General features: G+C 37.2%; 1 protein-coding gene and 1 non-coding gene across 2 annotated transcripts in view; both read left to right on the top strand.

The window, feature by feature from the left end:
* The window catches only part of UBN2 (ubinuclein 2), a 75,287-nt gene that overhangs the window by 10,668 nt on the left and 39,547 nt on the right, over positions 1–25,072 (top strand). Inside the window, exons 3-6 of the mRNA XM_045864202.3 lie at positions 11,749–11,850; positions 15,809–15,946; positions 16,845–16,948; positions 19,609–20,098. Coding sequence (XP_045720158.1) covers positions 11,749–11,850; positions 15,809–15,946; positions 16,845–16,948; positions 19,609–20,098 — 834 coding nt within the window. The remainder of the gene's footprint in view (positions 1–11,748; positions 11,851–15,808; positions 15,947–16,844; positions 16,949–19,608; positions 20,099–25,072) is intronic.
* Positions 4,281–4,333, top strand: LOC123836190 (U7 small nuclear RNA). The gene has a single exon (XR_006788887.1). It is a non-coding gene; the product is annotated as a U7 small nuclear RNA (small nuclear RNA).

The following is a 25,072-nucleotide window of genomic DNA, read 5'->3' as shown; positions in this document are numbered from 1 at the left end:
GGCTCTAAATGTTTAGGTTAAATATCCTACTTTCCTGAATATCCTGAATTTCCAGCTCAGTTTTTAGATGGTTTCTAGATTGTGTATCCTTTTTCTGAGGCTGGATGTACCATAGATTAGCAAATACTGTTTGTACTTCTTCTCTAAGCCTTCTAGGGCATAGAATAACCTGTGGTGGATGGAAGATTTCTTTTAGTGATTTTTCTCACTCTGTTACCCCAGCCATCTTGAAAGATCATGTCATTCTGGAATTGGATATAAATTCAGTAATCTAAATGAAAGTGCTTAGCCCAATATCTAGTGCCTAGCAGTGGCTCAGCTAAGACTGTTTGAATCTGAATGACCTATGGAATAGGAAGACATGTATTCTGCCAAGCATTTATTAGCATTTCTGAAATCACATTATGACTTTAAAATTCACTTACTTTACCATACAGACTTTGAATACCACATTTAATGCTTAATTCTATGTGATTTTAAACTCTCAGAGCCCTAATAGCTTCATATTTATTTTAAAAGGGAGGATAAAGGTAGATTTGATGGCATAAGAGTAATTCTGAGCAGTCTTCTAAATAAAGCAGTTGAAAAAAAATAAAGCAGTTGTTCAAATGGAGTTAATACTGTTTTCAATCAAAAACAAAGTATATTTATAAAAAGTCTTGATTTTCTTGTTATAAGGCTTTTAAAATGGACTTTGTGCTGATATGTTTTAAAGAATGGCAAAGCTTTTAATTTAATTTCCAGTATACTTAACGTACAGTGTTATATTAGTTTCAGGTGTACAATACAGTGATTCAACAATTCTGTACTTTACTCAGTGCTCATTATGATAAGTGTACTCTTAATCCCCTTCACCCATTTCAGCCACCCCCCCCCCAATTCTGGTAATCATTAGTTTGTTCCTTTATGGTTAAGAGTCTGTTGGTGTGCCTCTTTTTTCCTTTGTTCATTTCTTTTGTGTCTTAAATTCCACGTATGAGTGAAATCATATAGCATTTGTTTTTCTCTAATTGACTTATTTCACTTAGCATTATATCCTCTGGATCCATCCATTTTGTCCCAAATGGCAGGATTTCATTCTTTTTTTTTTATGGCTAAGTAATTTCCATTGTGTATATATATATACCATATCTTCCTTATTCATTCATCTACTGATGGACACTTGGGTTTCTTCCATAGTTTGGTTACTGTAAATAATGCTGCAATAGGAAATGGCAATATTTGGAATAACTGTAATTTCCAGTGAGTGACTTCTTCACAATAAATACTGCTCAGTTGAGTGGAAAGGAAATATGCTTTTACACTTGAAATAATTATGGCTTGTTTAAAAAGTGTCCTCAAATATGGGACTGACACAAGTGGATGTGAGAAAACATTTATGCACTCTTTCTAGGAGGTTTAAGAATTCTCTAGTTACTCACATTAGATGATCATCTACACTTGCTGAGGGGTTAGTGCTTCCTTGGGAACTTCCTTGGCTGGTTTTCCTCTATATGTTTTGGCCTTGTGTTAGGTCTGGTCCATAAAGATCAACATGGTAGGACTTTGGGTAAAACAGTTTGGATAAATACTTGTTAACACCACCACAAAATAAATTCCACTTATGAAGCACAAGTACCAGTGTATTTAGCTTTATAGGTCAACAACATTACTATATATAGTATGATACTACATATACAGCAAAAACATAACCTTTTAAAACAAACTGAGGTTGGGGGGTTTTTAAATACAGGGCAAGGAAGAATTCTTTAGTAATAGTTTTTTGTTTTGTTTTGTTTTGTTTTTTTGCAGTTACCAGTTGTAATCACTTGCCATGACATGCCCTTTCAGTTACTTGACCCTTTTTAGTTAAATTCTCTTCAACTTCCTTAAATCCATTAGGAACAATTGAGAATCAGGGGTTTTAGGGTATTTGGAAGGAAGGCCCTATATCGTAAGCGGTGATTAAAGAAATCTGTTTAGGGGCGCCTGGGTGGCTCAGTCGTTAAGCGTCTACCTTTGGCTCAGGTCATGACCCAGGGTCCTGGGATCAAGCCCTGCATTGGGCTCCTTGCTCGGCGGGAAGCCTGCTTCTCCCTCTCCCACTCCCCCTGCTTGTGTTCCCCCTCTCGCTGTCTCTCTCTCTGTCAAATAAATAAATAAAATCTTAAAAAAAAAAAAAAAGAAATCTGTTTATACTGTATCTGTGCTGTTAAGTCAGCTCTTGGTTGTCTTTCCACTGACTTAAATTTCTCCTCTTTTCTATCAGTAGGTTAAGAAAATCAACAGAAGTGGAGAAGGATAAGGTTGTGACTGGGCTGGGACAAATAGGGAAGCTTGGTGACCAGGAGATATTTTCTTCTCAGTTATAAGACTGGAGTCTTAGCATTCACTGTCAGGCTTCCTCTGTCTTCCATAGGTGATCAATGAACGTTGCTTATTAGTGAGGTTTCTTACTACCTGGAGGCAACTGGGGGAGGGGGTCCTGTACTAAGAACATCTTTTTTTTTTTTTTTTAAGATTTTATTTATTTATTTGACAGAGAGAGAGAGAGAACTAGTAGGCAGAGAGGCAGACAGAGGGAGAGGGAGAAGCAGGCTCCCCGCCAAGCAGGGAGCCCAATGCAGGGCTTGGTCCCAGGACCCCGGAACCATGACCTGAGCCGAAGGTAGCCACTTAACCGACTGAGCCACCCAGGCGCCCCTCTCTGTCTTTCTCTTTCTTTCTTTCTTTCCTTTCTTCCTTCCTTTTCTTTTCTTTTCTTTCCTTTCCTTTCCTTTCCTTTTCTTTCCTTTCCTTTCCTTAGGTTTATTTATTTATTTTAGAGAGAGAGAGCAGTGGGTGGGGAGAGGGAGAGAATGTTCAAGCAGACTCCTGATGAGCACGGGGCCTATGGGGGCTTGATCTCAAGACCCAAGAAATCACCACCTGAACCAAAACCAAGAGTTGGATGCTCAACTGACTGAGGCACCCAGGTGCCCCTTGTTTGTTTTCCAGGTTAGTGTTATAGTGTAATCCGACAGCATTGACTTGAAACACTGATTATCAGGTTAAACAGGTACTAATGATTCAGTAAGTCATTTTCTTCTGAGTCATAGTAAACCAGTGCCCTAGGGGAATAGATTTAAAGTGGGTTCTTCATTTTAGGTGTAGCAAAACTCAAGGTTTTCTTCTTTAATTTGGGAAATAAACTTTGTGTTTTTATCAGAGGCATTTATCGTGTAAACCGTGAAACATCAACAACTGCAAAGGTCCAGGGAATTTATCAAATAAGACTTTGATTCTACTGCAGGGAGTCTCCATGCTAGGGCTGCTGGAAAAGAGACCAGTTCAAAACAGGCCTAATGGGGAGGACACTGTGATATAATCCTTTGCCAATTTATCTTGAGTTCCTTTAGGTGAAATTTTAATATTTGTGAATAGTCTTTTTGGCAGTTCTCCAATGTTTGGTTTCAGTTTATACCATTTGCATATCACTGGACTTGAGCATAATTGGGGAACTAGAGAACTAGAGGGTGGAGAATAGAAAAGTGGAGGTGAGGCAGAAAGGGCAAGCCAAGGGAGAAGTGTTTCTAGGAAGTGTAGGAGATGAGAAAAAGTAAATCGAGGCCAGAAAACTATACTCTAGTGGCCTCTGTGATGAAGGAAGGAACTGTGATGTGCCTGACCGTAAATGCTTTGGCAGAAAGCCATTGATAGGTAGAGGAAAGACTATTTAACCCCGGCTCTTGGGGAGGAATTTAAGAAAGAGCTCCTCAGGCGTGAGTGTGTCAAATACAGCTTGTCCACAGCTATTTCCCCACGGTGGGACTAGGAAGCAGAACTGTATACTGAGTGAAAACCCAGTGGTATTGAACATTTGGTGGTCCAGACCTAAGAAAATAAAATTCTGAATAGGTAATACATGTACTTAACAAAAATTCAAAAGATACAAAGAGGGGAATAAGAGGTAAAGTAAATCTCCCTCCTAAACCTGACTCCCACCTAACCAGTTCCCTTCTCAGAGATCATCACTGTTGGAGTTTCTTTTCCTAGAGATGTATTTATATAAGCATTTCATATTTCAAAGATTTTGTTCCCTGTAAAAGAATATATAAATACAGATAAACAGAAGAAAATAAAAATCACCTAATCATCTATAATCCCACTGCCAGGCGTAACCACTATTAATAGTTGGATGTGTATCCTTTCAGGGCTTTTAAAAATGATTGTGTGCTTACAAGAGTGCTCTCTTACGCTTAAAAAAATTATTTTTAATCAAGTAAGACGTGGATACATTCCTATTATTAAAAACAAATTCAAAGTGTTACAGCTCTTTTACAATTTGTCCAGCAGGTTTCCAGTTCCTACCAAAAGAAAAAAAATTCAAATGATACGTATTAAGCCAAAATATTCCTTCACCACTGCCTCCAATTATATCCCTTCCCTATTGGTAATACCCGTGGTCATCTGCTTGTTAAAATTCTTTGAGCCATTTTAGATACATCTATAGGCATATATTGCTATGTTGTGTTTCTCATAAATGAGATCCTACTGTTTGTATGAGAATTAAAAAAGCATGATCTTGTTATTTTAATGTCATCTCCACAATTACCCGTTAAGTTGGACACTGTCACATGCTTAGTGAATATTACCTTTTCTATGAATAGCCTGAACGGTACATAGCATTTGGTAAACTGCTTTTGTTGCCTTCTATATTATTAAATATTCCTCTACCACATTACTTTAAAATGGCTGTTAACGTTGAATGCATGTGTCATAGTATATGTAATTTATACCTTCATTATTGTTATGCTATAATTGATAGGATGCTTGGTGAAGATCTTAGACTTGTAAGATCCTTTTTTGAAAAGGATTATTATTAAGATTAGTACTATTACTGTTAAGTAAAGCTTTAGCCATTTTGTTTACTATCATTGATTCACATTTACTTAATTAGCCATTTTATTGCATGTATTAGATTATGGATTCATAACTGTTAATAACAGCTATACTTGTAGTAGGCATTTAATTAATGCCATATTGAAGGTTTTTGATTTATTTTATAATAGCTGAGTTGCTTCTGAAGCATTTTGAGCAGGGGAATGATATATGAAATGGTATTTTAGAAATACTAGATGATATTATGCAGGGTAGGTTAGAATAAATTAAGGCATTCGTTACGTTTAAGTGAAAAACAATAGCCGACATTATAGCAATGGCAGGTGGAATGGAAAGGAAATTGTAGATGTGAATATTCACATGAACGAAGGTTTGTGGAGAGAGAGTTGAAGTAAAATCATCACGAGGGGGCGCCTGGGTGGCTCAGATGGTTAAGCGTCTGCCTTCGGCTCAGGTCATGGTCCCAGGGTCCTGGGATCGAGTCCCGCATCGGGCTCCCTGCTCCTTGGGAGCCTGCTTCTCTCTCTCTCTCTCTCTCTCTGTCTCTCATGAATAAATAAATAAAATCTTTAAAAAAAAAAAAAATCATCACGAGGGGTTCTAAAAATCAGCACTATTGATAGATAATTTAGGTACATATAATTAATTCATTTTAATTGTACAATTTTATGGATTTTGATGAATTACACAGTTGTATAACCACTACCACAAACATGATTTAGAACAATTTCATCTTCCCAGAAAGTTCCCTTTTACCTCTCTACAAATAATCCTCTCCCTTTAGCCCTGGTCCCTGGCAATCTCAGATCTACTTCTTGTCAGTATAGGTTTTTTGTTTTTGTTTTGCCATTTCTAGAGTTTTCTATAAATGGGAATCTTAAAGTCTTTTGTGTCTGGCCCCCTAGCATGAATTCAGCCATGTGTTGCATGTTATCAACAGTTCCTTCCCTTGTATTGCTGCGTAGTAATCCTTTTATATGGGTGTATCACAGTTTATCCATTCACTGGATGATGGGCACTGGGTTGTTTCTAATTTTTGGCTGCTATGAATATAGGTGCTCTGAACATTAGCATACAGGTCTTTATGTGAACATATGTTGTCATTTTTCTTTACTAAATAATAGTAGTGGGATTGTTAGGTCATATGGGAAGCGTATGTTTAATTTTATAAGAAACTGCCAAACTGTTTTTCAGAATGGCTATATCATTTTGCAGTAGGCATGTAGGAGACCTTGCTAGCTCCACATCCTTGTGAACATTTGGTATCATCAGTCTTTTTTAATTTTAGCTAACAATGGAGTTTCAAGGCAGAAAAATAGAATGAATGAAGTGGGAATGTCAAGTGGGAGAAGCTAATTTGGAGGTGACTGACAGTGGAGACACTGCTTCAGTTTTTGGTATTGAGTTTAAGATGTCTCCAAGTGGGAAAATAACCCCAGAGATTCTGTAACTTCTCTTACAGAACTTAAAAAAAAAAAAACAAAAAAAAGATTAGTTTATTTAGAGAGAGAACAAGTGCGAGTGGGGGTGAGGGGCAGAGGGAAAGAGAATCTGAAGCAGACTCCCCGCCGAGTGCGGAGGCCCCACTTGGTGCTCGATTCTACCACCCTGAGATCATGACCTGAGCCAAAATCAAGAGTCCAACGCTCAACCGACTGAGCCACCCAAGCACCCTTCTTTTATAGAACTTTTAATAGAATGGCACTTTGAAGTCAGGGACTCATGAGCTCAAGATTGGCGCAGTTACTTTCCCTGTGATCTTGGACAGGTTATTTGCCCTTTCCAAGCTTTAGCTTTTCCCATTTCTCAAATATGAAATGTAGGTGGTTGCACTTAGAGTACGTGCTAATGCGGGGTGCCTGGGTGGCTCAGTTGGTTGAGCATATTACTTTCTATATAGCATAAGTTCTTAACAGATATTCTTGAATCTAAGTAGTAGTTCGAAATAAGCTTACGTAGAATTATCAGGTCAAATAGGTAAAGGGTTTTAGAAATTGTTTTAGTGTATTTCCATTATGACATTAATACTTCATAGAAAGTTTGGAAAATAAAGAAGCAGCAAAAGAAGAACATTCAGGAGTATGCAGAATTCTTGGCAGATTCTTTCAGATTTCTTTCCAAGAGAGTTTCCTGCTATACTGTTGCCAGCAGTGCTTGAGTGGTCCTGTTTCTTCTCCGTTTTGCCAGAATTTAAAAATTTTATAATTTGATAGATGATAGAAGTATCTTTAATTCCATTTATTTGATCTATTAATTACTCTCCACTGAGTTGTAATGTTGCCTTTCTCGTGTTCAATTCTTACATACTAGGTTAAGTTTCTGAACATTGTCCATTTATGTTTATTTTTGTATTCCTAGTATAACGATTTTAACTCCCATACTTTATTTTTAATTTAATTTTTAAATTTTAATTCCAGTATAGTTAACATCTGGTGTTATATTAGTTTCAGGTGTACAAAATAATGATTCAGCAGTTCTGTATATTACTCAATGCTCATTAAGATAAGTGTACTCTGAATTCCCTTCACCTGTTTCACTCATTCCCCCCTCCCCCTCAACCTCTCCTCTGGTAACTATCAGTTTGTTCTCTGTAGTTAAAAGCCTGTTTTTTGTTTGTCTCTCTTTTTTTCCCCTTTTCTTCATTTCTATTGTTTCTTAAATTCACATATGCATGAAATCATATGGTATGTCTTTCTCTGACTGACTTACCTCACTTAACATTTTACTGTCTAGATCCATCCATGTTCTTGCAAATGGCAGGATTTCATGCTTTTTTATGGGTAAATAATATTCCTCTGTGTGTTGGTGTGTATATACACTACATCTTCTTTATCCATTCATCTACTGATGGACCCTTGGACTGCTTCCATAATTTGGCTATTGTAAGTAATGCTGCAGTAAACATAGGGGTGCATATATCTTTTTGAATTACTGTCTTCATGTTCTCCAGGTAAATACCCAGTAGTGGAATTACTGCACCATATGGTAATTTTATTTTTAATATTTTGAGGAACCTCCATACTGTTTTCCAGAGTGGCTGCGCTAGTTTGCATTCTTACCAGCAGTGCACAAGGGTTCCTTTTTCTCTGCACCCTTGCCAATGCTTGTTTCTTGTGTTTTTTATTTTAGCCATTCTGACAGGTGTGAAGTGATATCTTATTGTGATTTTGATTTGCATCTCCCTGAAGATGAGTGATGTTGAGCATCTTTTCATGTGTCTGTTGGCCATCTGTAGGTCTTTTTTTTTTTTTAAAGATTTTATTTATTTGACAGAGAGAGATACAGCGAGAGAGGGAACACAAGCAGGGGGAGTGGGAGAGGGAGAAGCAGGCTTCCCGCCGAGCAGGGAGCCCGATGTGGGGCTCGATCCCAGGACCCTGGGATCATGACCCGAGCCGAAGGCAGTCGCTTAACCAACTGAGCCACCCAGGCGCCCCCATCTGTAGGTCTTCATGGGAGAAACGTCTGTGCATGTCTTCTGCCCTTTTTTCAATCAGATTGTTTTTTTTGGTGTCGAGTTGTGTAAGTTCTTTATACATTTTGGATACTAACCCCTTACTGGATATGTCATTTGCAAATATCTTCTCCCATTCAATAGGTTGTCTTTTTGTTTTATTGATTGTTTCCTTGGCTGTGCAGAAGCTTTTCATTTTGATGTAGTCCCAATAGTTTATTTTTGCTTTTGTTTTTCTTGCCTCAGGAGACAGATCTAGAAAAATGCTGCAATGGCTGATGTCAGATTATTACCTGTGCTCTCTTCTAGTATGTTTATGGTTTCAGGTCTCAACATTAAGGTCTTTAATCCATTTTGAGTGTTTGTATATGGTGTAAGAAAGTGATCCAGCTTCATTCTTTTGCATGTTGCTGTCCAGTTTTCCCAATACCATTCATTGAAGAGACTGTTTCCCACTGTATACTCTTGCCTCCTTTGTTGAAGATTAATTGACCACATAATCAGGGTTTTTTTTCTGAGCTTTCTATCCTGTTCCATTGATCTATGTGTCTGTTTTTGTGCCAGTACCATACTGTTTTGATTACTACAGCTTTGTAATATAACTTGAAATCTGGGATTGTGACACCACCAGCTTTGTTTTTCTTTTTCAAATTTGCTTTGGCTATTTGGGGTCTTTTGTGGTTCCATACAAATTTTAGGATTGTTTGCTCTAGTTCTGTGAAAAATGCTGTTGGTGTTTTGATAGGGTTTACATTAAATCTGTAGATTGTTTTGGGTAGTATAGGCATTTTGATAGTATTTGTTCTTCCAGTCCATGAGCATGGCATATCTTTCTATTTGTATCATCTTCAATTTCTTTCATCAGTATTTTATAGTTTTCAGAGTACAGATCTTTCACCTCCTTGGTTAAGTGTATTCCTTGGTATTTTATTATTTTTGGTGCAGTTGTAAATGAGATTGTTTTCTTAATTTCTCTTTCTGCTACTTCATTTTTAATGTATAGAAATGCAGTGAGTTGGGGCGCCTGGGTGGCTCAGTCAGTTAACTGTCCAACTCTTGGTTTCATCTCAGGTTATGATCTCATGGGTCATGAGATCAGGCCCCGTGTTAGACGCTGTGCCCAGTGGGGAGTCTGCTTGAAGATTCTCTCCCTCTGACCCTCCCCCCAATTGTGCCCTTTCTCTCTCTCTCTCTCTCAAATAAATAAATAAATTTTTAAAAAAATGCAATAGATCTCTGTAAATTGATTTTATTTCCTGAGACCTTACTGAATTCATTTATCAGTTCTAGTAGTTTTTTGGTAGAGTCTTTAGGGTTTTCTATATATCGTATCAGATCATCTACAAATAGTGGAAGTTTTACTTCTCCCTTCCGGGTTTGGATGCCTTTTATTCCTTTTTCTTGTCTGATTGCTCTGGCTAGGATTTCCAGTACTATGTTGAATAAAAGTGGTGAGAGTGGATTTCCTTGTCTTGTTCCTAATTATAGGGGAAAAGCTCCCTATTTTTCCTCATTTAGGGTGATGTTGCTGTGGGTTTATCATATATGGGCTTTTTTTTTAATGTTGCTAACTCCTATAACTTTAAATATATTTACTATGTGACAGGACTAGTATTCTTCATTTGTTTTTATATTTTTTCATGAACTAAGATATTTTTATATTAGTTTTCATATATCTTTGGGTTTTTATATTCTTTTTAGAGCTCTCTCTGGGTTTTTTGTTTTTTTTTTTTTAATGTTATGTTAATTACCATACATTACATCATTATCTCTCTGGTTTTTGGGTGAAACAGTCACTCATGTACCTAATTGCTTGTATGTGACTTTTCTTAACAGAATAACTCCTATCCTAGAAATACCTCTTTCTGTCCCCCAACTTCTGATTTTGGGCTTTGTTGGGGTTTTTTTTGTTTTGTTTTGTTTTTTGACTTCTGATTCTAATGGTAGATCTGTAACCTAGCTGTAAGGGTTCCAGTTTGCAGACCTGGCAAATGGAAAAAATTAGAACAACTTATTATGTGTGTTGCATGTAAGCACACACATGCTGAGTATATATGTGTGTATATGTATATATGTTACATATATGTCTGTATGTTTAAGGTTGCCAACTAGTATTTCTTGAGAAGGATTGTTGTTTTGAGATTATGTCTTTAATGGCCTTACTTAGCAAAATAAAAAAAGGGTTGTCACCTTGTATTGGTCTTCAGAATTGTTTTTGAAATTTACCTAACTTGTAAAAGCTAAAAATATGGGAACCACTGCTTTATCTCACACCATAATGACTTTCTTGGTGGTAATGGTGTAGTGGTGTTTTGTCCCCCCAAAAGCATACAATGAAGTCATAGCTTATGGGGGTTAGGTTTTTTAACATCTGTATGTAATACAAATATAACATTTAGTCAGAATTACTTTTACAAATTATGTTGGTGACATCTCTCAGCAGGTTCAGCATAACCATTTTTTCCATCAAACACTGGAACAGATCATTTCTTTGCATGGAAATAAGATAGAACAGTTTGTTTTTATTTAAGGGCCATGTTGCACAAAACTTATCCATCTTTCACCATTAGAATCACTTTACATTGAGAGATACGCACTGAGAATTGAAACTGAGTAAGAGATTCACATCTTGCATCCCATGCTTCCTGCTGGACTTACTCTGTTTCAGTGGTGGCCTGTTGGTAGGCAGAATCCTTACCGCTTACTGTTTTCCTTACTCTTTCTGAGCATTTTCTTCCTCATGGCCCACTCCTGTGCTAAAAAACAATCGGGTCAGGAGGTGTTAGGAAGATGCTTAGAAAGTATAGTTAAATTTGAGTGAATATATTTGAATATCTAAAATGAGTCTTAGAGACTGAACTAAACACTTGTTTTAGTAGTGCCACAATAATATTAGTAGGTGTCCTGCTCACTTAAACTACTTATAACAAGCTTATATATGACTTTTAGTATACTGGTAACATTTATACCAAAGATAGAATGAGTTCTTTATAACTATAATAAAGGTTTCTTTAAGTATGACATGAATGGGGTGCCTGGGTGGCTCCGTCAGTTAAGCGTCTGCCTTCGGCTCAGGTCATGATCCCAGGGTCCTGGGATCGAGCCCCTTGTGGGGCTTCCTGCTCAGGGGGAGTCTGCTTCTCCCTCTCTCTCTCCTCCTTCCCCCTGCTCATGCTCTCTTTCTCTCTCTCAAATAAATAATAAAATCTTCTTAAAAAATAAAGTTACTTTGTCCCCTCCTTTTCATACCCTACTCTTTGAGAGCAAGTCCCTAAGTACAATTTAACATTCAAAGTATGGGGGGACTTAAATTCAACCTCTTGAAGGTCGGGATTATCTAAAGAAATTACTTGGAATTCTTTTGACAGGTATTTTTTAAATTTATGGAAACAGCATGAGTACTGAGATCAGTCTAACATATCTGTTTTTTGCAGGGTGGGAAACCCCGTAAACACCGGAAGGATCGGCTACAAGATTTAATTGATATAGGCTTTGGCTATGATGAGACAGATCCATTTATTGATAACTCAGAGGCTGTGAGTAATGTATCTTTAATATAGCAGCAATTCTTTGTTTGGGATAGAAGTCAAGGATAAAGTTACTAAAATAGTTCAGTACTTGTTTTTATTAACCAGTCTTTTGTTGATGTACATCTAAATTGTTTCCACTTTTATGTGCTTACAAACAGTTGAGCATCTGTGTACATTTATCTTTGTGTACTTGAGTAAATATGTAAGATAATTAGTGCAAATATATGTATAGGATAAATTTCTAGCAGTGGGATTTACTGATCAAGGGTATTTACATCTTGAATTTTTATTGATATTTCCAAACTTGAGCAGGTGTATTTTCAAATGACCTGTACATAAGAACCATATGAACTTGAAGATTGGAGCTACTGGGTGGAAGTTAATCTGGCAGACATCTTTAAAATGTACTTTGTTTTTTTGTTGCTGCCAACCCTTACTACACTGGTGGTGATTGAATGCCATCCTTTACTGCCTGTCTGTTTTGATCACACCCTGCAGCTTTTCCCCTGGAGTCCTCTTTCTCCTATAAAATGAAGAGGAATTTAGGAAAGCATTTAAGGACTGTAGCAGTCCATTGATCACATAGCAAGTGAAAGAAGGCATATCGTGTTTGGGAGTAGGTAAAAGGTACATGTTCTTACATTCTTCTCAGTGCACTAAAGTAATCTAAACCCTGGACTTACGGTATCCTCTGCATTGTACAGTGATTACTTAGAATATACAGAAAGTGACACCAAGGTAAGCATTGTAGTATTACCCACAAATCAGTATTTTTTTTTCCTGGCTTCTATAGATGAGTACAAGGCATACAGTGGTAGGAGAGTGATACGTAGAACTTCCAGCAGGGCGTAGTGGATACCCTGTGATACTCCTAAGTTATTTTAGTGTCTTGACATAAACTGATTTACCATACCAGATAGCCTGGTCTATAGGAGTAAAATACTGACAATGCCCTTTGGAGTAGAGAAGTCTTCTTGTTTTACCAGAAAGGTTGACAAACCTTTTTGTAGGTTAAGGGATGGAATGTTTTTAAGAGTCTTGACCTTGATATGAAACACAAGTCAAAATTCCTAGATTCTAGACTTGACTCGGTTTCTAAAGATTTCTAAGGAAATCTAGTAGCATTACCCAGTTTTCTCTGCTACAGTCAAAATATTTGAATAAAGTGTTTTCAGACTGACTTTTGCAACCCATAATTGGATTATATATCAATTTAGAGAGTGTGGCCAACATTTTTAATGAAAATGAAGTAGAATAGAATAGGAGCTACCATAGCAAATCATAGTAGATTATGTGTTTTTTAATGTGTATATGTGTGTGTGCATGCACTGGGTTTTGATGTGTAATGTATTTTCCACTTGGGTGGTGGTGAAGAAAATTTGAAAGCTACTGCTTTAATAAATAAGGACAAATTTTGTAGGTATAAGTTGTTGTATAGAAATTTTAGAATTAGTTGCTGACATTTAAAGGACAAGGTAGGTTCCTGCTTTGTAAGAGGAAATTGAATTAGAATATATCTTGTTTATTGACTTGCCAAATAATTTTGTATCATTATCTTTAATAGATTATTGGGTTCTTTTTATGAGATAATTCAGACATAAGACAATTATAATCCAACCAAATGATTTTCTGTTCTTTTCATTGATTGTATTACCAGTAAGCTTTCACTGTTTGTAATTATTTGATAGAGAGTGAAAATAATCTGGTTCTATTTAATTGTCAGAATCATGTACTACTTATTACTCTAAATACCTGAAAATAAATGCTTTTGAAGATTATTTTTAGTCTCACTGATACTGCCAAATTTTGTAAAGACTAAAAGAAAATGTTTTTCTTTATTATTAATAAATTATAATACCAGGCATGAGTAACACTTTATTTAGGTTGTTTCTTTTAAATTTCACTAGATGTTGTCATTGTTACACAACCCCAAAGTATTGATGTTAAATGATTTCCTCTGGGTCACAATTGCCAGTCATTGAAAGGATCTAAATCCAGGTCTTCTGGTTTTCAAGTTCAGTGCTCCATTGCCTCTTAACACATTGTACTTAAAAGGCTGAATTAAATATGCATAAAGAGCTTGTTCTCCAGAGGAGTGTTCCGATAGGGAAAGCTTAGTAAAATACTGCCGCATACAGATGTTGAATACACCCATGTTGCCCTATAATGTAGTGATGAACTTGTTTCCTGTCGGAGAAGCTGCTTGGTGTAGTGGATAGTTTGAAATACAGCCAGAGCCTCTACCATAAGCTTAAAAAATTATTCTGGCAAGGTTCTTAACCTCTAAATTTGGTTTTCACTTATAAAATGGGAATAAAACTTGTCTTTTTTGCCTCAAAGGTATCAGGAGGACCAAGTGAAATAATTTATATGAAGAAGCATTGTAAATTATAAAGCAGTGTAAGCGAAAAGTACAGATGTGTTTGTCACAATTGCACATTTCCAAAAATAATTACTACAAAGTCATTTCACTCTTAATTCTCTACTCTTCACATCACTCCTTTGCTTACAGATTGTACTGGACCCTTTCTGAAGGTTTTACCCGTAGGTCTTTATAATAGCCCATCAAGTGAAGTAACAAGAAAACAATTCATTCCTTTTCTCCCCCCTACTTCATTACTTTTTGATTCAATATGATTAAGCTGGAAATTCTTTCTTTTTCTAGTCAACCATTTAATTGAAAAGGATACAGGTTAAAAGCAAAATTTTTGTACTTAGCCTTAATATTCTTACAGTAACTAGTACATTCTCTGTATTCCTTGTCCATGGCAAAGGATTCTCCTTAAAAATCTAACTTTCTTAAAAATGTAAAATATGAAGAACCTGTAAGTAGAGTTCTGGGGACCTCTGGTAGCAGGTATCTAGCTCTGTTAGATAAGTAGTTCCTTTTTTCTCAACCACTATGGACTCCATCATTTGGTGAAGATTGACTTGCATTTAAAGTTTGCTTTTTGTCCATTTTCATCAGGTGAGAAATGATAAACTTTAAAATCCAAGCTTAGAGGACATCATCTTAAGTGGTATTTTAGGTCTGACCGTCAGTCTAGTTTAGATAATTTACATTTCTTGCTCCAAGCAAAGTACCTGTCTCATTACAGTGTATGCTTACTGAACTGGACAGTTTTTTTCTGCTTCCTTTTTAAACACACATGCTATTTTTGTTTTAAAAATTTTCACCTTGGGTGCCTGGGTGGCTCAGTTGTTAAGCGTCTGCCTTTGGCTCAGGTCATGGTCCCAGGATCCTGGGATCGAGCCCTGCATCGGGCTCCCTGCTCCGCGGGAAGCCTGCTTCTCCCTCTCCCGCTCCCCCTGCTTGTGTTCCTGCTCTTGCTATCTCTGTCATATAGATAAAATCTTAAAAAAAATTTTTTTTTTCACCTAGAAGCTTAGAGCTAAGACAGAAGAAATAACTTTGTTATTCTTTATAATCTCCTTATGAGTAAAATTATATACTGATATTATAGGAAATGAAATTTATTCTTTGCCTGGACATTTAGTCATCTGTTTTAACTTGTTTCAATTTCTCATCAGAATCATTTGTTCTTGGGGTGCCTGGCTGGCTCAGCTGGTAGAGCATGTGACTCTTAATCTCTAGGTTGTGAGTTTGAGCCCCATGTTGGGTGTAGAGATCACTTAAAAAATACATAAATAAAGATTTATTTAAAAAAAAAGAATCCTTTATCATTAAGAATAGTAGTAGTGATCTTTAAATTTTTCTCAGCAGATGATAGATAGAATTTGCGTTGTTATTCCAGAATTTCCGTTCTTTATAAATACTGAGTAATCCAGGCTCATTTTTATCCCATTTATTAACTTTTTCTAAATTTATTCCACAAACATCCTCATTGCATTCAGCTTTGTAGTTAGGATTTAAGAAAGATGCTGACATAGTGATTGAATTTCTTTGAGATGTTTATAGAATTAATAATAGGCTATGTCTAAAACCTTTTTTTTTTAAATATAGTATGACGAGTTAGTTCCTGCTTCTCTAACAACAAAATATGGAGGCTTTTACATCAACACTGGCACTCTGCAGTTTCGCCAAGCTTCAGATACTGAAGAAGAAGATACTACAGACAACCAAAAGCACAAGCCGCCCAAAGTAAGTTTATCTAGCATTGCAATAGTAATGAGTGTTCAGTTAATAGGGTGTACTTTTTAAATTAACTTGTGAATGTAAGGAAAAGTAAAATGCTAACATTGTTTAATGAATCTATAGTTATTTACATGCTCTAAGGTAAAATTATGTAGATAAGGGGAAATTGATACATCATAGTAGAATTGTATTTTCTTTTAAAACTTCTCTCTCCATATGTGGTCTAATAATCTACTGTTTGGGGGTTAAGGGTAAGTTTCTAGGATAAGTTAAGACTTGGTATAGAAATAGGGGCACCTGGGTGGCTCAGTTGTTAAGTGTCTGCCTTCAGACTTGGTATAGAAATGATTAAAAGCCATTACCTTTCCTAAGATGTAATTTATAAAGCTAATTCTATGGAATGTATATATTGTTTTAGGAAACATACAGAGTGTCCTTAGTTAAGTGTTTCTTCAAGTGTGATCCAAGGACTTACTTGTACCAGAATCACCAAAATGTTTGTTAAAAACCAGGCAGTGGGGCGCCTGGGTGGCTCAGTTGGTTAAGCGACTGCCTTCGGCTCGGGTCATGATCCTGGAGTCCCGGGATCGAGTCCCACATCGGGCTCCCTGCTCAGCGGGGGGTCTGCTTCTCCCTCTGACCCTCTTCCCTCTCTTGCTATCTGTCTCTCATTCTCTCTCAAATAAATAAATAAAATCTTTTAAAAAATGATATTATCCTATTTATTTAAAAAAAAAACAAAACCAGGCAGTGTTCGTAAACCCCAAGAATCTGCATTTATAACAAGCACTCCTAATGTACACTGAACTTTGAGAGAAAACACTGCCCTGGATGATAGATTGATAACATCAAAGAGTAACCCATTGATACTCAGATAAGTGATACATTCTTCTATCATTTGCAGATTCCCAAAATAAAAGAAGATGATATTGAAATGAAGAAGCGGAAGCGGAAAGAGGAAGGGGAAAAGGAGAAGAAGCCAAGGAAAAAAGTACCCAAACAATTGGGGTACGTAAAATTAAACATTATAAGGTTACAGCATGACTAGCTGCCCTTTTAGAAAGATATATTTAGCATTAATTCATTCAGCTTAGCTGGGTCTAATTTAATACTCTATTTATAAATGACTTAACTTATATTTTAATAATATTAATATATTAAGTATAAGTTATTAGTAAATAGAAAGCTTTGTCATCTTAGTTTTTTTTTTTTTTTGCACATATATACTTTATTAAATTTTACTAGTATTCTGTAAGGGAAAAACACACAGACGAGTAGGCTACATTGAAGAAATCTTATTTTTATAAGAGAGTTAAGCCTTTAAGATATTTCCAGGTATTATCTTCAGTCGTGCTTCTTACCTTTATTCTTGAACTCCAGGTAATATTCAGCCCCTACAGCTACCACAAATGCAGTAAATCCCCATTTGAATCCTTTTAACAATGCACCAACAGAGGAAACATTGTTTGCAAAGGCACCCGTGTATCTCCAAGCTCCATTGCGCCCCATGGATCCCTAACCCGTGTGCAGTCAGCTTCTCCTGGACGGTTTTAATGGTGTCCCTTCTATCTTCCATTGTTTATAATCTGGAAATTCCGGAGCGCCTGGGTGGCTCAGTCGTTAGGCATCTGCCCTCAGCTCAGGTCATGATCCCAGGGTCCTGGGATCGAGCGCCACATTGGGCTCTCTGCTCAGCGGGAAGCCTGCTTCTCCCTCTCCCACTCCCCCTGCTTGTGTTCCTTCTTTCGCTGTGTCTCTCTCAGTCAAATAAATAAAATCTTAAAAAAAAAAAAAAAATATGTAAAATCTGGAAGTTCCAGTTTACTATGGCCATGTTCATGCCCATATCTCTGGGCCATGTCTGACAGCAATCTGACCTCTCATGCCACCCAGTATTCAATGTCATCTTAGATTTTAATTAATTAATTAATTAATATCGTATTGATTGATTGATAAGTAGAAGGCTTTATCATTTTAGAGACTCATGATGTTTTAGATCAGATTTACATATTAATTCATTAAGTATTTTGCTCATTATAACTTTTAGCCAACAAGAACCAGCTTGAAAAGATGGTATAAACCTTGAACAAATGTTTTAAACTTTTTGTGCTAGAACTAAGCTAATTAGATGCCTGGGGATTGAGGATTGGCAGTAGTCTTTGTGTGAACAATTTATAGTTTTACTATTTAAAAAGCCAGTTATTTAGCTTTGCTTCACACTTGTAACTTGTACAGTGTAACTTCACACTTGTAACTTTAGGTAATGATATTGTCTCTAAAAGTCAAGTAGAATTTCTCAAAAAAGTTATAAGAATAAAATGTTTGTACCATGCATTCATAAAATTACCAGTTGTTCTTGCTTCTCCATGACTTTTTTTGGAGAACTAAGGGACAGAAACTATGAGAGGCTTGATTTTCTTCCCCTCCTTACCAGGGGAGGTGCATCTGAATTTTTTGGGTTATCAGTATTCAAAAGGATATAGGGAGGTATTTATCATCCTGTAAGCATGAGATTTTAGTGACCCTGGAGTCATTAAGTAATTAAGGAAAAACATATATTACTAATGAATTTATTATTTACAAGTAAACTTCTTTGGGAACAAAGTCTATAATGCCTTTATTGAATTTGTCATTTTCTCAAATTCATAGCTTATTCATGCAGCAAATATTTATTAAGTACTTGTTGTATACCAGGTATTGTTGTGGTTTGGAGTATATAACAGTAAATGAAACATGGGCTTCCCTTGAAGGTACAAATCATCTTTTTTGATTCTGTAGTGCGCATAGAAGAATATAAGCCATAGAATGTAGAAAAGGTGTCTAGAGAAAGTGATAAACTGAAACCATCTTTCCCTCATGGTTTCTGTAGGGAGAACATTGTCATAGAAAATTACCCATATATGATTGCCTCACATGGCTGTTCCCAGAATGGAAAGTGAAAATGATCAGAAGGTAGCAGCAGATAGAATAGGGTCTAGAAAGATTTTGCATTTCTTTGGCAGTTTGTAGCACAAACCACCTGGAGTTGGAGCGCCTGGGTGGCTCGGTTGTTAAGCATCTGCCTTTGGCTCAGGTCATGATCCCAAGGTCCTGGGATCAAGCCCCACATCGGGCTCTTTGCTCGGCAGGGAGCCTGCTTCTCTCTCTCCCTCTCCCCCCCCGCCCCCGCCCTGGTCCCCCTGCTTGTGCTCCTTGTCAAATGACTAAAATCTTTAAACAAACAAACCCCACCTGGAGTACCAGCTTAAAGTTGTACTTGTGTGAGCTCTGGTTGTAAGGAACTCTGTTTTCAGCAAAAGTGTATTTCTTTACTAGGTTAATTTTTTAGGTGACCACTTTAAAGAAGTGCTTAAGAATGTGAACAGTCCAAAAGGAGTAGTAAGTTTAACTTCATATATTCTCATAAACCTGAGCTACATTCAGTTTTGTTTCTTTCTGTTAACTTTAGTCTATTCATTTTCTCCACTCTGATGGCCATTTACCTGTCGACCTTTCCTCAGTGACAGTCCAGATGATGAGGAAGATGCTGTGATAAAATGATAATTTAATAAGAAATTTGCTCTCCCACCTGTCAGATGATTGTTTTGATGATCTGTGTCTGCTTATTTACATGAGGCTTTAAACGTTAAAATCGTACATAGCCTAACGGATGACTTTTTTCTTCACAGAGTTGTGGCTCTGAATTCCCACAAGTCTGAAAAAAAGAAGAAACGTTATAAAGATTCTCTTTCTCTAGCTGCCATGATACGAAAATTTCAGAAAGAGAAGGATGCATTGAAGAAGGAGCCTAACCCCAAAGTCCCAGTGAACTTAACGACCTCCTCTCTGAATAAACCCCCCTCCACTGCTGTAGCATTGGGAAATGATGTCCCGGACTTAAATCTGAACAGTGCTGATCCAGACCTCCCCATTTTTGTTGGCACAAATGAACATGAACTGTTTCAGGAAGCTGAAAATGCGCTAGAGATGCTAGATGATTTCGACTTTGACAGATTACTGGATGCTGCTTCTGATGGTAGCCCCCTCTCTGAGTCAGGGGGAGAGAATGGAAACACCACCCAGCCAACCTATGCCTCTCAGGTTATGCCCAAGGTAGTGCCTACACTCCCAGAGGGTCTACCTGTCCTTCTTGAAAAACGCATTGAAGACCTCCGTGTAGTAAGTGTAATAATCCCCTTGTTTCTTATTTGCTACATGAACTTAACAATAAATGCTTTTTGTAAGACAAAAATAATAACCCACAATTTCAGCACCCATATAAAGAACTTATAATTTTCTATATTTCCTTTTAGGCATTGGCTGTACACATAGGCCTTTGATTTTAAGTAGAAATATGTATAACTATAGTTATAGCATCATATGGGTGATCGTTTTATTATTTTATTTCATCTTATACATTTTTTAAAGATTTATTTATTTTAGGGGCGCCTGGGTGGCTCAGTCGTTAAGCGTCTGCCTTCGGCTCAGGTCATGATCCCAGAGTTCTGGGATCGAGCCCCGCATCGGGCTCCCTGCTCAGCGGGGAGCCTGCTTCTCTCTCTCCCACTCCCCCTGCTGTGTTCCCTCTCTCGCTGTCTCTCTCTCTGTCAAATAAATAAATAAATAAAATCTTTAAAAAAAAAAAAGTAAAATACTTAAAAAAAAAAAAGATTTATTTATTTTAGAAAGAGTGAGAGGATGCTTACACAAACGAGCATGAGGGGGAAGGAGCAGAGGAAGAGGGAGAGAATCCTCAAGCAGATTCCCCACTGAATGCGGAGCCTGAAGTGGGTCTTGATCCCAGTACCTTGGGATCATGACCTGAGCTGAAATGGAATCGGACACTTAAACGACTGAGCCACCCAGGTGCCCCTCATCTTATATTTTTCAGCATAGGTTTCATAAATACAATTTTTATTGTAAAAAAAGTCGTGTAAAGACAATGGAAGATAGGAGCAAATAGTAACATTTCAAAAGTATACCTGAACTTGGTCCAAACTATATTGACATCTAGTTCTTTTATAATTGATTTTTCCAGCTAATCCTTTCCAGCTAATCACATTTAATAAGCATGCACTGTGTTCCTATTAGGACAAACTTGAGAGCTGAGCTTTAGCATGTCACATTAGATACCTCTCTAGATTGACTTGCCTTCATAATCTTTGTTTAACTAGCTGCAAATCCAGATAAATGTCATCACACTTATCCATTTAATCTCAGGGAGATAGTATTCTGACTTAAAATAACATGCCAGTGGGCGCCTGGGTGGCTCAGTGGTTAAGCATCTACCTTTGGCTCAGGTCATGATCTCAGGGTCCTGGGATCCAGCCCCAGGTCAGGCTCCCTGCTCAGCAGGGAGTCTGCTTTTCCCTTTCCCTCTGCCCTTCCCCCCTCGCCAAACCTAGCTTAAAATGCCCTTTCTGATTATTTTGATTATTTTATTTTTTTAAAGATTTATTTGAGAGAGAGAGAGCATGAGAGGGGGGAGGGTCAGAGGGAGAAGGAGACTGCCAGCTGAGCAGGGAGCTGGATGTGGGACTCGATCCTGGGACTCCAGGATCATGACTTGAGCTGAAGGCAGTCACTTAACCAACTGAGCCACCTAGGTGCCCGATTACTTTAATGTGTTTATTTGAACCCACGCCATATTTTAGTCCTAATTTTTTTCCTGACTACAAAAGTGAAATGCACAATACAAAATGTATTATCATACGTAGGGAAAGATCCCCCATAATCTGACATTCCCCACTCCCAGCAGAGAACCACTATTAAATTATTTATTTTTCTAGATCTTAATCCATGCATTTGCAAATGGTATAGTATTATAAAAAATAATTAATGAGGTGGTAATGTATGGACTATTCACCTTGCTTCTTTCTCCTGGGGTTATAGTAACCCAACTTACGTCACATTTTAAAATTTACTAATCATCTTTACATTTATTTCTCATAACTTTTCCTAAAATTTAAATATCTGATTACAGGAATATTTAGATTTATTTAATTTTTCTGGTAACTGGCCCACAGATTTGGTTTAGCAATTCTGTTTTTTATTCTTTAGCATTTCTTCTGAAGTGACTTAATTTTAGTTCCCCTGTATTTTTACTTATTTTAATGTACTTCATTAGTCCAGAACTTAGCAAAGTCTGTTAAAATATCTCATTGCCAGTATTTCTTAGGTTATAAATTGTGTTTACCATCGTTTTTGCATTATTTCCATGATGTGTTGTTTGACTTATAAAAGTCTTGATCTTTGTGATGATTATCATTTGAAGGTGACTTTTTGTGCTATTACTGCCTTTTACCTTGAATTCAGTTTTGTCTGACTTACTGTCTCCTGTCTCTTTATTTTTACATATAGCTTTTCTCATCATTTACCTTCAACCTCTTTGATTTTCTTTATTTTAGCTTTTTTTTTTTTTTTTTTAATTTATTTGACAGAGAGAGACACAGCGAGAGAGGGAACACAAGCAGGGGGAGTGGGAGAGGGAGAAGCAGACTTCCCGCCGAGCAGGGAACCCGATGTGGGGCTCGATCCCAGGACACTGGGATCATGACCTGAGCCGAAGGCAAACGCTTAATGACTAAGCCACCCAGGCGTCCCTTTAGCTCTTTTTCTTATAGACAGCATGTAATTTCTTTATTGACCTCATCTGAGTCTTTTCTCTTTTAACAAATGATTTTATCTTTTTACAGTTGTTATAATTATATAGTTGATCTTTGTCAGTTTCTTTTTTATCCTGTTCTCTTACTCATCTCTTTTGTTTTCATTCTTTTGCTATTTTCTGTGCTTATTTTTTGAAAAGTATACAATCTGTAGTCTTGATAATAAGTAGGTTTTTTATTTAATCTTCTCAGCTACTCTGTGTAGGAAATACAGGTATTATTTCCTTTTTATGGTTAAGAAACTTGAGGTAGGTTAAATAGCTTGGTCAGGTCCATGCAACTAGTAAGTGGTGGAGCCAGAATTTAGCCACAAGGGTTCACCTGACTCCAAAGTATGTATGTGCCTTTTGCTATCCCATGTTGCCTATCCCTAAAACCTTTAGTTTCTTCTAGGTTTTAAAACGTGTTAGTGATGTGACCCACATTTTGCAAGATACTTTTTTTTTTTAAGATTTACTTATTTGAGAGAGAGAGAATGAGAGAGAGAGAGAGCACATGAGAGGGGGAGGCAGAGGGAGAAGCAAACTCCCTGCTCAGCAGGGAGCCTGATTCGGAACTTGATCTTGGGACTCCAGGATCATGACCTGAGCCGAAGGCAGTCACTTAACCAACTGAGCCACCCAGGCGCCCTGATCTGCAAGGTATTATTAATAATAATAGCTCTTGGGGTGCCTGGGTGGTTCAGATGGTTAAGCCTTTACCTTTGGCTCAGTTCACGATCTCCAGGTCCTGGGATCGCGCCCCATGTCGGACTCCCAGCTCAACAGGGAGCCTTCCTCTCCCTCTCCCTCTGCCTCTTCCCCTGCTTGTGCTCTCTCTGTCTCTCTCTCTCAAATGAATAAATAAAATCTTTAAAAAAATAAAATAAAAATAATAGCTCTTGTTTATTTAGCAGAAACCTGTACTCTGTATTTAGTACAGTGCTGCTGTGTCTCACATAGCATTTACCAATCAGGAGACAGCACCCTGATTGGGTTTAGTGTACTTTACCTACTGTGTAGTCTAATCCTCCAACAATCAAGTGAGGTAGGTAGTATTCGTCCATTTAATAGATGAGGAAACTAAGGTTCAACAGGTTAAGTGATTTGCCCAAGGCCACGTAATTTTTAGATGGCTGAGCCATGATTCAAAGTCAGCATTTAAAGGCAGGACCGTGGAGCTCCATAGTAGGCACTCTGTCTGCTGTGTTATATGCCATTCAGTTTCACTTAATAAAATTGGTTAGTAATGAGTGTATTCCATCTTGTAAAAGCTTTGTCATATCTTATATACCAAAAACTGTTCTCTCTCTCTCTCTGTAATAGCCCTGCCAGGTTTAATACAGGCGCTCCCTAACTCCTTAGTAGGAAATCATCAGTGAGAAGTTTGATTTCACTTACTGGTATCTATGACTTCGCTATATGTTTTCTTTTGAAATATGAGATGGTATTTTTTCTTTGGGAGGTAAGAAGTCATCCTTGGCTTAAATGCTCATGTCTGTGTGATAAGGAATTGCTTCTTGTGGCTCTTTTCTTACTTTGTAATATTCTTCCACTGTTCAACCTCTTGACTTTTTTTGATTCATTTCTTGAAGTTTAGTTTTCCTTATGCCTTTCATATATTTCCACCCCCTGCACATACCCAGTTTTCATTCTTTCTGAGAAGTACTGAGGCCCATCTTAGCAATTTTCTTCTATTTATTGCATGTACAGTTGTCAAATAACTTGGTGGATTGACAGAGTCAGCATATGGCTTGCTCAGATGATTAGATCAGTCTTCTTGATGTTTTATATCTCATGGACCGCAACTACATTGTTTGTGATTTTCCCAGTAAATTTTGCTTATGGTAGGGTGTGCTGGTATACTTGATTTCTGGTCACCTGGTCGAGGTGACAAACATAATGATGAAATTAAGCTCATTGCATGAATTTTTGCTTATCCCTTGTTAATAACCTCGCCTACGTTTTTTTTGTTGTTAGTAATTAGGTGGAACCTAGGCTGGCTGCAGTAAGCAGGTATCTTTGTACAGGGTGGCAGTGTTGCGCAGTTGAAGTCAGAAAGCTTGTGGTCTGAGTCCTGAATCCACCACTTATTAGTAGTGTGATTTGGGAGCATGTCATGTAACCTCTGACAGATTTAAGCTTCCTTGTTTGTATAGTGGGGGCTGTCATACCAATGTCATTGGCTGTTAGGAGGATTAAACATGGTAATGAGTATAACATATAGAATATCAGACAGATACTTTGTAGACACTATCGATAGAAAGTGAGATATCCGCTTATCTTGGAGATCACAGCAATAATTAATAAACCCATGGATAGTCAAAGTCCACAAGATACACAAAGCACTAAAAAGTCTCGTATGTATAATTTTGTTAATTTAGCAGGATTAAGAAAAATTAAATACAGAGGTAATAGGAAACAATGGTATATATGCTAAATTTGTTTCAACACTCTGTAATTGCCTACTCATGCCAGGGGCTAAGCTGGTTATGGAGGATACAAAGTAA

The sequence above is a fragment of the Mirounga angustirostris genome, unplaced genomic scaffold (assembly GCF_029215605.1).
Source record: "Mirounga angustirostris isolate CCGP_5_RB_7025 unplaced genomic scaffold, mMirAng1.0.hap1 SCAF_12, whole genome shotgun sequence".
NCBI lineage: Eukaryota > Metazoa > Chordata > Mammalia > Carnivora > Phocidae > Mirounga > Mirounga angustirostris.
This window is presented reverse-complemented; position numbering and strand designations above follow the sequence as displayed.